Raw genomic sequence first — 17,109 nt, 5'->3', positions numbered from 1 at the left:
TCTTACTGTTAAATTTTAAAATGAAATATTGACTTTGTGTCACAACATTTCTTTGTTGAAATTACAGCAACACACTCAATATAACACAAGCACTCAATGCTAATACTAAATCCTGTAGGCTGCTCCTTTCCTACATTTTCCTAAATCCTAGATTAATGAAAGATAAGAAGGAAAGAATCAGTATGAGTGATGAGCAAATTGTTTCTCTGGGAGAGTATCCTCTTTTTTTTCTTCCATCCTCCAGAAATGAAAGGAAAGGCAGGCTTAGCAGTGGATAGATATGTGAATGGTACACTATTGTATTTACGAGAGGGAAATTATAAGGTCCACACAGGGGTCATAAATATTTTACTGTCTATAGATTTTCTTTGATGAATGGCTTTTTCTGTGTGATAATCATTTTCAAATTATGATAATTAGGTCTGCCTTTCTAAATTCCTTGTTTAGGTAGTATGAATAGAATGTCAGGCATATAATTAATTGGAATTGCTCTGTTTTTTATTTCATTTTTTTCTTTTGTTCCCAGTTCTCCTTGCAGACAGACATGACTAGAAGACAACTGGAATATGAGGCAAGGCAGATTAGAGCTGCCATGGAAGAACAGCTTGGCACCTGCCAGGATATGGAGAAGAGGGCACAGGTAATTATGTATAAAGGTTTTGCCAAAATTTAAAGATTGGAACCATCTGCCAATGGAACAAAAACAACAGAATAAATGCAGTGCAAAATAATAAGAACAACAGCCTAAATGCTTTGCAGTGGAAACTAGAGACCTGCCCTCCACTGCAGCCATGAAGACCATGATCATTTCAGGAGAGAGAGAGAGAGAGAGAAAGAGACTAACTTTTTGGTAGGTGTCCTTAAGACTCTGGAACTCCTTTCCCAAATTGCTCCCTCTTTGTTGTCCTGCTGGCAGGCTAAAACCTTTTTATTCAGACAAGATTTTAAAACAAACTTTTGATCTAATTCCTATATATATTCAAGTATAACCCTTTCGTAGGCTGAAAAAGTGTGAGCTTCAGATCTCTCTCCAGCTATCTCTTGAAAAAAATCACACACTAGTAAAGGGTATAATTTCTGAGAAGGCTTTTTCCATGACTCTTTGGTCCTGGTTCTACAATTTAGTGATGCAGGAGAAGTGTCCTTGGTTACATCATTCTGCAATTCTCCCATAACTGTGTGAAGGACAGTTAACATTCACAGAGCCATTTATGCTGAATTCCTCAGTACTGTCTAGCAACATCCCAAAAATAACAAAAATTCATCAGCCCAAGATCTGATTAGGCTGCAACTCCCATCAGCTCCAGTTCTAAGTGGCTGGAACTTTCATCAGCCCGAAATCTGACTGGGCTTCAACTCCTATCAGCCCCAGTTCTAGCTGTGGTGTAATTTGCAGCTCTTCTCTTAACTGGTCAGATGGCTTAGCCTTGATGGGGTGTAACTCCCATCATCCCCAGCTTGCCTAGTGAAGGGATAAGAATGTTGGGAGCTGTAGCCTGGAAAGTAAGGTGAGCCATCTGATCGGTTAGGAAGAGAATCTTACCTGCGGCCACATGTAAGAAATGCACGGCTCTCTGGGCATGGCTGGACTCCAAATCCCATCATCTTTTATCACTCTCCCCCAAACTCTGCCAGTATTTTAAGCTGGACCATGATGGCAACATGTTACAATTACACAAAAAGTTACAAATTGTTTAATGAGTTATCAAGTTTAGCTAACCATTTTGAGCTAGAAACAAATCTACAAAATAACTCAGAAAATGGAGAATATCTAATTTGCCTTATGTTATGAGGTTGCCATCTTGCGAATGAGCAGAAATCATTTGAAACTATGCCCTGCCCTTTCAAGTGGTAAGGATTTTATTCATAGGTGGTCCATGGTTGCAGAGATACAGTGATTTCAAATCAGGGTACATCTTTTTGAAACACTCTATATATTGAAACATAACCCATGTAAAATTATTTTAGCACACCCCTTAATCATTTAGATTTAAATTAAGAGTATTAAACTCTTGGGCCTAATCCTGGTTATATGTATGGGTGTTTTTCCATTCAATCCCACTGAATTCAATCTGTGCATATGCAAGTATATATAAGATTAAATCCATGAGAATTGACTGCATTTTACATGTGTTAATGTATGGCATACTGGAACACTTCTTTTAAAAAGCAAAGCCACATTTGAAGTGGGAAAATAGCAAGTAAGGGGTTACTTAATTCTTTCAACACATACTTTTCCCTCACTAAATTCCTTTCCCATTCTAGTTGTGTTTTTACATTACATTTAAACCATTGGAGTTTACTGGTATATTCGGAAAAATGAAATAGGCTGTTGGAATTAATCTATTGACGGATACAGGACTTAGTGCTAGAGAAATGATAACCGTTTCGGAGTTCAGGGTAATCTGGCAATACCTATAATCTTTTCGTGCTTTTGATCTCATAGTGTATATTAAGTAGTACAATGTCTAAAACATTAATCATGTGTTATATTGCACGAGAATCCCATATGCTTTCAGTTTATTTTTTAAATTTGACACAAACAGCTCCGTTCAACTGATTATCTTTTGTCATTTCCTCCTTACCTAGCCAATAACAACTTGAAACTTCATTGTTATTTCAGGTGAGAGTGAGCAGAATTCAACAAATTGAGAAAGACATTGTGCGTATAAGACAGCTCCTGCAGTCCCAGGTTGCTGAAGCAGAGGTTAGTCTTTACTTTCTTTCTTCTATTGAGATACTAACATACTTAAACAAAAAGGTTTTTTTTTATTAGGGATAAATAACCAACAGCTTATAATAGTTTCTCAGTTTTGACTCATCCACAGGTGAATAATATTGTGTCAATTCAGCCAAGAAAGCAATTTGTTTTTATGTTTCAGCATTACTATTTATTTGCAGTATTTGTATACCGCCCTTCTCAACCCCGTAGGGGACTCAGGGTGGTTCACAGTGTTGGCAGCAATCCTGTTACTCTTAGTATGAAGCTATTCAGAGCACACTTAATATGAGCAGTCATTGCAAATCTATAAAAATACCTTAAAATTGTGTTGTCAAAGACTTTCATGGCTGGAATTACTGGGTTGCTGTGAGTTTTCCAGGTTGTGTGCCCACTTTAAAATTGTCTCTTCTTGTTATTTCCATCCTTGAAGATATCTATATTAGTCCCACATAGTCAGGTTTTGTTGCAGAATTCATGAAGTATTAGATCAACAAGGTGTGTGTTTTGTACCACTGCTATTTGAAGAGTTATAAACAATATGCACAAATTTCAGACCCCTTCCAAGTACAGTTTTTTTTAAATTAAAAAAAAATTGATGGGATAAAATGGTCCAAACAATTTTCTTACATTTGCCTTGGTTACACTTTCTACAATAAGGAGGGCTAACAGCTGCTCATAACAAATATTTCGTCTTCGGGTTTGGACATTGGGCAATACTCTGTGAGTGCACACATACACTTTCCAAGTCGCCTAGCAACTTATGGTGACCCCATGACATCAGTATAAGAGAATACAGTTAGGACAGAATATGGAGAAACAAAATGGTTTTCAATTGGCAAGGTACTGAGGTAGGCTGCATTCTATCACCCTATCTGTTTAGCCTATTTCTGAACATGTCATACTGAAAAGCAGGATTAGGCTTGAAGGAAGGAAATGTGAAATTTGAAGAACAAACATCAACATTTTAAGATACGGTGGTAACGCCATGATACTACCTGAAAATAGCAAAGAAAAGTGTAGAGAAACTAGAATGGGTATCCAAGGAACTTTCAGCTGAGCTGATTTAAAGGAGACATGTACAAGAAATGAAAAAGGGGGGAAATTACCAAAGGAAAATGTAAGGAAAAGATCCAAAAGACACGACTCATAAGTATTTTGGAAAGACTAAAGCACAAAATGAGCTTAAACTTGCCAGAGAAATTAAAAACAATAAAAAGGGGTTCTTTAATTATGTCAACAGAAAAAGGAAAAACAAGAAAACAGTAGGACCTCTGTATGGAGAAGATGATTAAATGCTGATGGGATAGAGAAAAAGCAGAATTACTGAACACCTTCTTTGCCTCAGTTTTCTCCCAAAAGGAAATCCGTATTCAACCTGAGCAATACGTGGCATATGAGGCAATAGGTAAAGAAGTAGTCAAGGAATATCTGACTAAACGAATTCAAGTCTCCAGGGCCAGATGAACTACATCCAAGACTATTGAAGGAACTAGCAGAAGTCATTTCAGAACCACTGGCAATAATATTTTCTAATTCTTGAAGAACAGGAGAAGTCCCAGCAAACTGGAGGAGGGCAAATGTTGTTCCTGTCTTCAAGAAGACACACAAGTACCATCCAGTCAGCCTGACATCAATACCAAGAAAGATATGAAGCAGATCATTAAGGAGGCAGACTGTAGTCACTTAGAAAAGAATGCTGTGATCGCTAAAAGTCAACATGAATTTCTCAAAAACAAGTCATGCCAGACTAATCTTATCTCTTTTTTCAGTAGAGTTACAAGCTGGGTATATGCAGGGAATGCTATGGATGTGGCATATCTTGCTATCAGTAAGGCCTTTGACAAGGTCCCCCATGATCTTCTTTCAAACAAATTAATAAAATGTGGGCGAGACAATAAAAACTATTAGGCGACCGAACCCAAAGGGTGCTCACTAATGGTTCATCTTCATCCTGGAAAGAAGTGACTAGTGGGGTGCTGCTAGGTTCTGTTCAATAGCTTTATTAATGACTTAGTTTAAGGTTTAGAGGGTGTGCTTATCAAGTTTGCAGGTGACACCAAATTGAAAGTGATACCTTAATAGGGCTATGCAAAAATCCGGACACGAGTTATAAGTATTTTGGAAAATCTGTACTAGAAAGCACTACCCACCGTCCCACCCACCACAAATGGTTTAAAACATTCATTTATAAAGATTTTATAAGAAGTTTGTTACTTTTCGTAAGTCACAGTGACTCAGTTTCTTTTTCAGTGCAAGCAAACTCTCCTGGGCAGCACAGCTAAACTTGGTATGTCACATGCTCGCCTCAGCCTATTAGGGCTGAGGGAGAGGGGAAGGGAGCAGATGCTGCTGCATTGCCTTTAAATGCAGGAGCCACGTTGCCTCTGCCGCCATTCTGCAAGTGAGCTGGGAGGGAAATCAGGGGTAGCACAGGAGCTAGGAACTGAATTTGTCGATTCTTGAATGCTTTTGCATGTGCCACGCAAGCTTAGTTTGCCTAGAAACTTGGGATTCCTTTTAGGATTGCCACATCTGAGCTTAGGATCCTTTTTCTTTTCCGGGGGATGGAGTCCAGTTAGGATTCATAGGGGGGGGGGGGGGGGGCTCAAATTTTTTCCCCTTTGGATTTCTTTCTTTTAAAAAACTGCTTTGTTTATTTTAATTCTATTTTAATTCTAGTCTTCTAGTCTAGTCTTCTTGCTTTTCTTTCTATTGGTTTAAAAATATATAGTTCAATTCTGCAAAATGCAGTGCTTAATTTTCTAAAATCCAAAGTTGCCAGGGGTGTTGCTGTTGCTGCAGGTTCAATATAAATACAAACAGCAAACATATCTTTTGGGGTCAAGTGTGAAGAAGAATTCTAGTCTAGTACCATTGATAAACTGAACCAACCTGTTCCATTCTTTCCCCATATTGTGTTACCAAGTACCTTGCTTTCCTTTCTATTGGTTTTAAAAGCATAATTAAATTCTGCAAAGTGCAGTGTGTGCTTTATGTTGTGTCATCGTAGAGAAATCCAAGGGGATAGGTTTTGTGGGTTTTTTATTTTAAAAATGGACAATACTTTAAAAATTCCCTAAAAATTACTAGATGTGCAATTTTTTCTGACACTTGGAAGGAGTGATGCTCTGGCTATGTTGTATCATTGTGGAGAAATTCAAGGAGATAAGCTCTTGTCTTTTTTTTTAAAAAAATGTTGTTCATAAAAAACCGAAAATTTCCCAAAAATCAGTGGATGAGCAAAATGGTCTGAGACATAGGTGGCTTACAGTGGTAAATGTGTGCTACAATTGTGCCTCGTTCGTGTTTTTGCTAAATGGTTGTTGTGTGTGCTGATACCATATTCAGCAACCTTTCCCTGTGTCCCATCTTCTGGGATGCAGCAGGTTACAACTTCTCCGGGGTTTTGCACTGTTTGGGGCTTACTTTAGTCTCATTTTGTATTGGGTAAAAATCATTATTACTAAGTTTGAAGCTTTAAACATTTGAGTGATTTTGTGCTGTTCCTTTTGCCTTCTGCTTATAGATTATATTTCTCTCATTGCTTTTATCTGTTGGTAAGATGCTGTGGAAATTTTTTAAGAGCAATATATTAATTACTTTACATGAATGCTGTAACATTTTATTCATCAATCTTTCAGTCTCCCTCAATTTAAACCTCTTGTTTCTATTCCCATCTCTTCTGTTGATTTAATTTCATTCATGTTTTAATCAAGTTGCCTCTGTTTATGGCTTATGTCTTAGATTATGCAGTGCTCCAGATTACACGCTCTGCATTCAATCTAGGCCCAGTCATTAGCTGTAGTCATAAACCCACAAGGCAGTGGATTCCTTCAGATGAATAGTTCAGTACAGTGTGTGTAGATGGAATACCTTGATCTATAATGCTTTCGATTTAATAGCCTTGAATCTTTTAGAACCACGTCTAAATCCGTTTTCCCCAAGATTATGCCCTCCAGATTTGATCAGATGACATCTCATGATTTTTACTTGCAAATGCTAGCTGAGCCTGAAAGGAGGTTGCAGTTGCTGCCAGGCAGCCTTTTTTAACCTGGGGCCCTCCAGAAGTGGCAAGCTACATTTTCCATCAGTCTGATGGAATAGCCAATGTCCTTGAATGAAGGAAGATCTATATAGTATATGTATTCAGCTCTGATATGTAAATCATTATCATTTAATTATTTTGTTATTTTGTTTTGTTTTGTATTATTATTCTTTATTCTTATATGTATTTACGTAACTTTAAAAGAATCTTCTTGCCTTTATAAGTGGGGATGTTACAAAAATACTTTTTTTTATTTTCTACCTATAATGTTTATTTAAATTTCTTTCACATTAAGATAGATGCTCTAGCATAGGTCATGATATAACAGATACTTGGAAAGATGCCATTAGTATGAAAGTAGCATGCTATGTGTATTTTGAGCTGTCAACCCAGAAGGTGTTTCTGTTTGATTGCAAAGCGTAAGTAATATTTTAACTGTTCTAGTCATAGCCTCCAGTAAACGAGCAGACCATGTGACATTGCAGAGGAGACAGTTGTTCGCTCCAGTTCTGTTGTATTTCTGATAGTGATGTGAGCACAGCTGGTGGAGGATGGTGTTTTGTGTCTCGCAGCAAATCCTTTGTCTTCTAGGGCTATAATCCTCAGAGGACATGCCTCTCTTTCATCCTGCATTTTTCTAAGACAGTCGGTCCAGGCTGCTAAATATTGAGACTATGAAATAGAAAGCGCAATTCAGTGGCTTTGTGATGCTCCAGCAGTGACGCATTCACAATTTTTAGAAGGCTTTGCATAATAAAATGCACTCCATGTCTATACATGATGTCGTAAATTCTTACATTAACAGAGAGCACCTCCGAGCAAGCATGATGCAGGCTTGCATGAATCTGAGAGGCAAAATGAAGGTCAAGGAGCAGCAGAAATCAGCGTGGCAACGGCTGGCAGTAGCCAGGTAAAGTCAGCATTTTATTTATAAGTAATGCTTAAACCTATAGTGCTTTTGAAGGTAAATTGACGTAATTCTAATATGAAACTAAAATGTGTGAGAGTGGTTTCCTTCATATATTTTAAATCAGAAAGGGCATGCTGTTAGAAGAGATGGAGGCTTTTTAATCTGAAACAAAAGGTTTTACTAACTAGACTTAAATATTTTGCACAGTGAGCTCAATATAGTTCTTGCTCATGGCTGTACATTTGGCTGGAAAAGGAGCAAATATGTCCTTCAGTTTGACTTTTCTATATATGTTCATGTTAAACTCTTGACTAATGAAAATAACTTCCTTTTACATGATTTTAAAATTGTTATTAAAATAAAACAAGTTATACATTAGCTTTTTTGGTGAAAACTGTTATTTAAAGCATGAAATAAGTTCTTGAATGTCCATTTGGGTTGAAAATTGATTTTTTTTGTAATGGACTGCTGATGTTGTTTTGCTGTATGTCCTAATTTGGATAATATCCAAACCTTTCTTTATATAGAACAGTATATATTCATTTAGATAGGGAATATTGTGAAATGCAGTATATGCTTTCATGAGCACCATCACATGTCAGGATGCCATAGAATCTCTAAATTACATTAGCTCTAATTCTTATGTCCTTAAACCATTGCATTTTTTCTAATTTCTGTTTCACTATGAAATGTTTCTAATTTCTTAAAATTATAATATTATTTGACTTCAGATACAGTATAAAATTTAATTTATCTTGATTGACTTCCTCTTTCCCTATAGTCAGCATTGTCTAATGTAATTGATTTTTCTCAATAGTTAAGTGTCAGGAAAGGTTAATTGTTATCTTAGTTTAAATATAATTTATTTTGATTCATTTTTCTTGCTTTTTTCTGAGCAGTAAATCAGAGGCTGCACTATAGATTCTAATTAAAATGTTTCTCTGATTTAAAAATAAAAGACGGGGGGTTGTGTTTGTTCAAAATATTATAATTAAACTGTGGCACATTGTAAAAATGGTGAAAATATTCTGTTTCATGATATAATTTTAAAAGTGTCTTATTACACAGGGAATATAATGTGATGTTTTTGAAAAAAAGTAAAGAAAAAACTTGCTGTTTTAACAGAACAGTTGATTATGAATTAATTAGGATAAATTATTCTTAAAGTATTAAACTTATTTATCTCCCAAAGATCTATAGATATTTAAAGGCCTTTTTTTCTGAGAGATATTTGGGATTACAGGTTGAGCATCCCTTATGAGAATTCCAAAATCCAAAATTGTTCAAATGGGAGGCGGAGATAGTGACATCTTTGTTTTCTGAAGATTCAACATACACAGACTTTGTTTCATGCACAAAATAATTTTAATGTGTATAAAATTACCTTGAATGAATAAATGAATTTCATGTTTAGACTTGGATCCTATCTTGAAGAGATCTCATTATATATATGGAAATATTCTAAAATCCAACACTCCCCAGCAGGCCCGTAGCCAGGATTCGGGGAGAGCTGAGTTTGATTCGGGGGGAGGGGGGGCTGAGTCTGAGTGAAAGAGGGTCTACCCTAGCAAACCTTTTGTATCGTTACCCCAATACCCCCATGCATATGGGATATATTGAGCATGGTGATCAGATCATGATACGAATAAACATAACAGTTTAAATAATGTACCATTAAGGCCTTCTCGTGGACCACCATGAGAATTACAGGGGGAGGGGGGCTGAAGCCCCTCAAGCCTCCCCCCCCCCCCCCCCCCCGCGGCTACATTTTGGATAATGAATACCCATAAGAGAGAGAAAGCATAATTTCTTATGAGATGTAGAGTGATGCTGGTATTTTATTTCTGAAAATGTAGTTAACTCATTTTACCTTTGTATATCAATTGTGAAAATAGTCAAAATAGACACCCCCCCCCCCCCAAAAAAAAAGCCTTTGAAATATTACTTATTTCAGATAGTGTTAGCAGTTTTCAGGAGAAAACTGGATTATGGAGAACCATGGATATTTCCAAGTTGAGTGGGTTTTTTTTAGCTATGATAAAAAAGTAATCTATAAATCTAAAATATCTTGAAGCTCGCAAGACGTTTTCCTGTTAGTTAGAGGACACCTCTGGATGGGGTGGGCTGTGCCATCCAGAGAAAAGGAGGGGTTACCAAAGTGAAGTGGAGCTTCTGCTCATAGTAAGTCTTTGTCTGCTTTTCAGCAGTTTCCTTGTCCTCCATCAGTCCCTTTGCCTAATGGCCAATGCTATATTCTAAGGTAGAATTCAGAGGTGTTGCCACGGCAAAGTCACCTTCTTACCCTTTCTTCTTGATGTCTCTTTGGAACCAAGCCAGTGGTATTGATTGCTAAATATAGCTCAGCTTAATTTAGGCCCTTTTTTGACAAATGCTAGGATTTGTGACAGGAGACACTGACTGATCATCCACATAATGGATGCTTTTAAGCTCCACAGCTTAGCTGACACAAGTTTGATAATGTGAGTTTCAATAAGAGGATCCACAGGCACATCATTGTACTTGCAAAACTTAGGTCTCAGTCACTTTTTGAAAAATATTTAAAGATACTTTTCTCTTGCCCTCTCATAATGGCCGTCTTCACCATCTCCTATTTTTCCTTCCCAGTGAGTTCTGCTGCATCTCCTTCCTGATACACCCTACTCCGTCTCTGTTTCAGTTATGTTCCCTTTTCTGCTAAAATATGTTATCTAAAAAGGTCTCCCCAATCCTTTTGGTGTTTTAACATTTTGAATTTCAAGAAAGTTCTATAGGTGATGTCACTATTCTTAAGGATTCCTCAGCAGAAATCTGTCAATCTTTTTATCAGCCGAGAAAAGAGAGAGCAACTCATAGAATTATAAAATCTTAGAGTTGGAAAAGTCAACCCCCCACTATGCAGGAACACATAATCAGAGCATTCTCAACAGATGGCTATTCAATCTTAGTTTTAAATTCTCCAAAGAAGGCGAGTCCACCACACTCCAAGGCAGCATAACCCACTTTTGAACAGATCTTACTGTCAGGAAACATCAGGAAATTCTTTCTTATATTCAGACGGAACCTCTTTTCCTGTAGTTTGAATCTTCTAGAACAGCGGAAATCTATCCTGCCCCATCTTCAATATGACATCCTTTCAAATATTTGAACATGATTATCATCTCCTCTTAACTTTCTCTTCTCCAAGCTACACATACCAAGATCCCTGAGCATTGCCTAATAGGGCTTGGCTTCAAGACTTCATGATATACATCTCTGATTTGAATGCATTGTACTACCAGCTCTTCTTAATAAGTGCAGGAGAAAAGACCACTTAATGGTGAAAGGTTGTTTGGAAATTTTATGGTTGAGTGCAGCTGCCAGATCTAAGTGTTTTAGATTCCCTCGGGACAATATTGAGCCAGATGAAAATTCTCAAATAAAATGCTATCACATGTGAAATGTCTCTTATCTTCTCCTGTGTAACTTATACTTGACTTTTTATAGATTGATTCCTTATCAGTTTTCCTCATCCATAATAAGAATTGTGGGACAATGGGATTTCTATTGACTTGCTTAGCTCAATTAAATCATAACTTGAATTGCAAAATGCTGAAATTTTAAAATGTTGCTTAACTTGTAGAGTTCAACGGCTCGGATGGACCATGAGACATCCAGTGTTATGAGTTCTAATAGTAGTTACTCTGTTCCTCGGAGACTGACAAGCCACCTGGGAACCAAGGTAACCAAAGATTTTCACAGGGTGCTTACACTGCATTGTCCAATCAAAGTAATTTTTATATAAAGGGAATTAGTTTTACATTTCTGAGCTTTTATCACAGGCTATGCACTGTCCTGTTTTACAATACTAAGTAGACTAGGTTTTCCAGGTCATGCCACTAAAATAAATACTTCCAGTTGAGATCCCTCAGGCAAACTGTCTTTTAAAAAGACGTTTCTTGACACCATAATTTGAAAGTTCTTAATATTTAGAAGCTTTGGAACAGTTTGGAATTTCATAAATTTCTGCTGCAGTTTCCATGCTGTTGTGCTTTGGATGCTGGTGTTTTTAGTTTTTGCTGAGTTGTATTTAATAGTAGTTGATAAAGCATGGCCTCTATGTCTTTGCATATGCACAAAGTTATGTTCTGAGAGCAAGAATGCTTTTTCAAAGGTTGAGATCCAGTAGAGGGTGAGATCCAAGAGAGTTTTGGTTGGGCAACGATTATTCAGTGGAATTGTATTTGTGGGAATTTTTGCATTTGCACTATGCCCTTCCATTTTGCACTTGCCTATAAATTTTAGGAAATAGATGTGAAAGATTTTGAAAAATCTATATTTTTACTCCATTAATACATGTATTGCAAATGCATAAAATGTATATATTCATTTAAATATCAAAGTATTGAATATTGAATAATAGTATACATTTAATAAAAATATATAACAATAAAGATTCTATAATTAATCATATAAATAATAAGCATTGAAATAATTTATTAAATTATATTGTTAATGCTTTTTCTAAAGTTCTTGGTATCCGCTGAGGTTTGGTTCTAGGTTCCCACCCCCATGGATTGTTTTGTTAGCGTTCTGTGATTTGTAGAGTCAGCCTTTCACATTTGCTGGGTTAGGGACACAGGACTCCTGTATAAGTGAAAAAAATGTGAATAAAGAAATCACTATTTTTACCTGAGAGAACAATTCTGTAGGACAGAGCTTTTGAAACATTTCATGACACACTTTTCAGACATGCATCATATCACGACAAAGTAATTCAGTTTTACTAACACACCGGAGGTTGAACCAATACTTTAGAAAAAATACAGCTATACATCAATTTTAATAATGAAAGTATGGGGAAATAACAGATCCCATGAAGGCATTTTATTTACATTTTTAAAAATATATGATTTGCAAGATAATAACATACTTTTCCAAGAGTTTTGTCATTTTCTGTTACATTCATGCAGCACACCTACACACTGTCACAATGCATAGTTTGGAAAGCTCTGCTCTAGGTCTTCCAGCATGAATCTGTGGTCGATTTCTACTGGAAGGTGACCATAGAATTGCACTTGAGGACCTAAAGATTCATAGAGAATTGTTCTAGAGGATTCTGAGAAAGAGCATTTTAATCAAATCAATGAATAATCAAATCCACAAAAGTCAAAACTGCAAATATTGAAAACACCTGTACTCTAATGTTTTGCTTATATTTCTTATTCCAAAATATCACAATTCTGTTAATATATTCAAGCTCTAGCAAGTATAAGATTATTAAGCTTATCCAGGGTATCCACTCGTCATATTTTGTTAAGAAAGTCTTAAAAAGTTGGACTTTTAATTGCAGTAGTTTTTCTAATAGGACGGAGGTTGAGATAGGACAAGACAGCCCCAAATAAAAAAATAAAAAAATAAAATCAGTGTCTTAAATTAGTAAGAACATCTCAGCAAAAAAGTAAAAGTCATCTCCAAAACTTGGGAATAACTCATTCAGTACCTTTCCAAAAATACTTTATGCTAGGGTAATCCCATATTAGATAATTATGATATTTTATTCATTGATATCCCACCTGTCTCCCAGTAATGGGACTCAAGGGGGCTACCAACATATTTAAAATATGCAATAATGTTCTTTACTGTTTCTTACTTCTAGATGCCATTAGTCATTTTATAGAGTACAAACATATTAATATGCTTTACAGTGATTAGAAATCACATAAAAATATTATTGATGATATCCCAAAGGTACTTATTATTTTATACTTTAATAAAAATTGACAATATTGTTGAGACAATTTTCCTTTTTCAGGTTGAAATGGTGTATTCATTATTATCAATGCTGGGTACTCATGATAAAGATGACATGTCAAGAACTTTGTTGGCCATGTCCAGCTCCCAAGACAGCTGTATAGCTATGCGCCAGTCGGGATGTCTTCCCCTCCTCATCCAACTTCTACACGGCAATGATAAAGACTCAGTGCTGTTGGGAAACTCCAGGGGCAGTAAGGAAGCCCGGGCCAGAGCCAGTGCAGCACTCCATAACATCATTCACTCCCAGCCTGATGATAAGCGAGGCCGGCGTGAAATTCGTGTCCTCCATCTTTTAGAACAAATCCGAGCTTACTGTGAAACGTGTTGGGAGTGGCAGGAAGCACATGATCAAGGCATGGACCAAGACAAAAATCCAAGTATGTCAGAAACATTTTCAATAGGTCTAAAACAAGAAATGAGAAATTCTGTTTTAACAATACAGCTTTGAATTCGCATCTTGTACATTATAATGTATAAGTCAACCTCATGTATATATTGAGGACAAGCTTATTGGCCAAAATTACAGATTTTGAGATGATTTCTGTGTATGTTGAGGGGAAAGCACCAGTACCACTTCAGGGGGCTAGATGCCCATGGCTGTCAGTGCTGCCATTTCCTCACCTAGGCATTGAAAAAGACTTTAAAAAATTAAACATATACTTGAGGATATAGCATACAATTTATAGTGCACATTGTTCAAAGCACCATTTTCAGGACAGATGTCATAGTAGAGGCAGCATATGAAAAAGCTATATGAGAGTTGTGGTTTATAATTAGGATGGCCAAATCTGCTTATTTCAGCTAAAGTTTTTTTTAATTATTGTAGTGTAAGGCTGCTCTATTTCTGTATTAATATCTCATTGTTACATTAAGTAGATTTTTATTAGAACTAGATCCAACAAAACATCTAAGATTAAAAACCTATTCTTTAATGAGTGTGGTATGTATGTGTGTGTGTGTGTATATAGATATATATCTCAGATGTAAAACAAATATGAATCTCCTCCCCTTGCTCCCCACCACCTTCTTGACTTTGAGTGACAAAATGTTAATCCACCATTCAATCCCTTTTTGGGGGGGAGGGGGTAGACCAGCTCATGATAAGCCTAAAAACCTCAATTTGTGTTCAGATAAGTGGGGAATTTTTAATGTCTCCGTTCTCAGACCCAGTGTTTTACTCCTCCCCCATGTCTGTTATCACAGCCAGACATTGACTTGAAGGATTTGCTGCCTTTGCTATGACATTTGTCCTGAAAATGGTGCTTTGAACAATGTGCACTATAAATCTGATCGTTCTGTTTGAGATTTTTCATTGGCTTTGATATGGTGAAGTATCAGATGTTAATGCTCTGGTCATGCTATCCATTTTGTGTGCATAGGATTGTTTAGGGATACTCTTTTATACTTATCAGGCCAGTGATAGTAGTAACCTATTGTCAGTGTAAAGTGATAATGCTTAGTGATATCTGTGAACCTTTCTGACATGTCTCCATTTCATTTATTAACAGGATCACTATCGCTTCTGTTTGTTCATGTTCATGAAACCATTCTTGCCCTACATGCAGGCAGGGTTTAGGCATATTTTTGAATTTGGAAGAGATTGTACAGTTAAATGATAATTAGAATGCATTTGATTTATTTTAAAGCCTGACCTCTAAATCTCGTGCTATTGACTTTCTAATTGATAAAAGTGAAGAGAAATTGTTTTCCTTGTTGTGACACAGTGCCAGCTCCAGTGGACCATCAGATCTGTCCTGCAGTATGCGTTCTGATGAAGCTTTCATTTGATGAAGAGCACAGGCATGCAATGAATGAACTTGGTAAGATTCAAAGATTTCCATTGCACTGCAAGAAAATATTTTTCCTCTTACCCATGCAGACAGTTTTGTCAGCTGCTGTTATCAGATGCTTCATTATCTTTCCCACCTATATAATTATATATGTTGTCCTTTCTGAGAGCGTATGTCAAATAAAGTAGATCTACCCTCATCCTAGTTCATAAAAGACAAACATTTGTTATACAAAATGATAGGATTTTGGAGTAAATCCTGAATATTTGTGCAGTAAGTCCTCTTCTATCTTTACCAATATTGACAGAATTCGTTAGTCTTTGCAGCTGTCCCTGCTAATCCCATCTAATTCTGCTCTGCATACCTTCCAGAGGCTGTCTGTGTCGATATCATGAACACTGGAGCTAAATGCTATTTAAAATATGTGACATCAATATATCATCTACAAGAAAAATAATCCATGATGAAATTATATTCACAAGTGTCACAAAATTTGTGTGGCATGGGAAATGTTGCTGGTTCAAGCAATGCTCTCTAGAAATATGCAGACACTGGAATTTGCTACCTTGTTGCACTTTGAGCTTGATTAATGTATATAACATGTATAAGTGTTCATAGTTAAGAACCTGTATCAAATACCTACCTATTCTATTTCAAATGATCACACTTTTTTCCATAACTGAAAATGGGCAGGCATGAATATGCTGAACAGATTGATAAAGAAGCCTTGTTAACTGGATCCTCTACTTAGAGTCATTTCCCTTCCTATATTATAAATTCTAGAGGTGCCCTTTCAGAGTACATGAAAATTTTCCTGACTTAACAGGTGTATGTCAGGTACTAACATAACCAGGGCACACAGAAAGAGAAAACCTCCCACATCCATCTGTTATCTTTAGTCTACCCTGTTCTAAGGAGTTTTAGAGCATCATATATAATCACAACACTTATCTCTGTTTAAGTTAAGCTGAGAAATAGGCACTGCTCAAATCTACCAAGTGAACTTATGTCTCCCAGGTAAAATGTTCCCAAAATACTCTGAAATATCTTCCAGAGTACGAGTAGGAGAGGTTACCAGATGGAATTAAAATTTATAGCTTTCATTCAATGGACTTTCTGTTATTTGCACATGTATGTGTATTGCATTTTCTTTTTTAAAAAAATAGTATGCAAAACTTATGGGCACATCAGCAAACTGTGGTAATAGTATTGACAGTTATGATGGCAGTGATTCCTAGATGAGACCACATGAGCCATCTAGTCCAACCCCCTGCCATGCAGGAAAAGTAGTATCAAATCACCCCTGACAGTGTTGCATTTTCTACCATTTTTACAAGATTGAGTACATTTTTTTTAAAAAAAAAAACCTATTTGACTTAGGTCCAAATTATCAGAAAGCCCATATCTTCCCATATAAGGCTGCCTGAGTCTTGTGATCTTCAAGGCAGGGCTTTCTTTCCATCCCACCAGCTTCCCAAGCTTGCTTGGTATGGATGCGGTTAATTGTTGCTCCTAGACTTTGGAACTGACTTCACAGGGAAGACGTTGTCTTTTGTAAAGCCCCTCTTCATTTAAACAGGCATTTAGCCTTGGACTGACCAGATAGAGTGGTGGTTAAGATTTAAGATACACTGTGTGTTTCTAGTGATTTAAATTTTAAAAATAGTGTTGTAATTTAATGTACTATTTCATGTTTTCCTAACTTTTATATATTTTATGCTGTTTTAACTGCTCTGTTTTAATGTATACTGTAAACCACTTTGAATCCCACTTAGAAGAAAATGGAATATAAATAAAATAAATATTAGACTTAGGAAAAAATGTTTCCAGCATTTAGAGCATGGACAGA

General features: G+C 36.4%; 1 protein-coding gene across 5 annotated transcripts in view; it reads left to right on the top strand.

The window, feature by feature from the left end:
* The window catches only part of APC (APC regulator of WNT signaling pathway), an 88,055-nt gene that overhangs the window by 58,252 nt on the left and 12,694 nt on the right, over nucleotides 1-17,109 (top strand). For all 5 annotated transcript variants that reach the window (XM_060761897.2, XM_060761899.2, XM_060761900.2 and 2 more), the window contains 6 exons: nucleotides 527-640; nucleotides 2,624-2,707; nucleotides 7,573-7,677; nucleotides 11,297-11,395; nucleotides 13,469-13,847; nucleotides 15,195-15,290. In XM_060761897.2, the coding sequence (XP_060617880.2) occupies nucleotides 527-640; nucleotides 2,624-2,707; nucleotides 7,573-7,677; nucleotides 11,297-11,395; nucleotides 13,469-13,847; nucleotides 15,195-15,290 (877 nt within the window). The remainder of the gene's footprint in view (nucleotides 1-526; nucleotides 641-2,623; nucleotides 2,708-7,572; nucleotides 7,678-11,296; nucleotides 11,396-13,468; nucleotides 13,848-15,194; nucleotides 15,291-17,109) is intronic.

Source organism: Anolis sagrei, chromosome 2 (genome assembly GCF_037176765.1).
Source record: "Anolis sagrei isolate rAnoSag1 chromosome 2, rAnoSag1.mat, whole genome shotgun sequence".
Taxonomy (NCBI): domain Eukaryota; kingdom Metazoa; phylum Chordata; class Lepidosauria; order Squamata; family Dactyloidae; genus Anolis; species Anolis sagrei.
The sequence above is the reverse complement of the archived record's forward strand: the minus strand, read 5'-3'. Positions and strand labels throughout refer to the sequence as shown.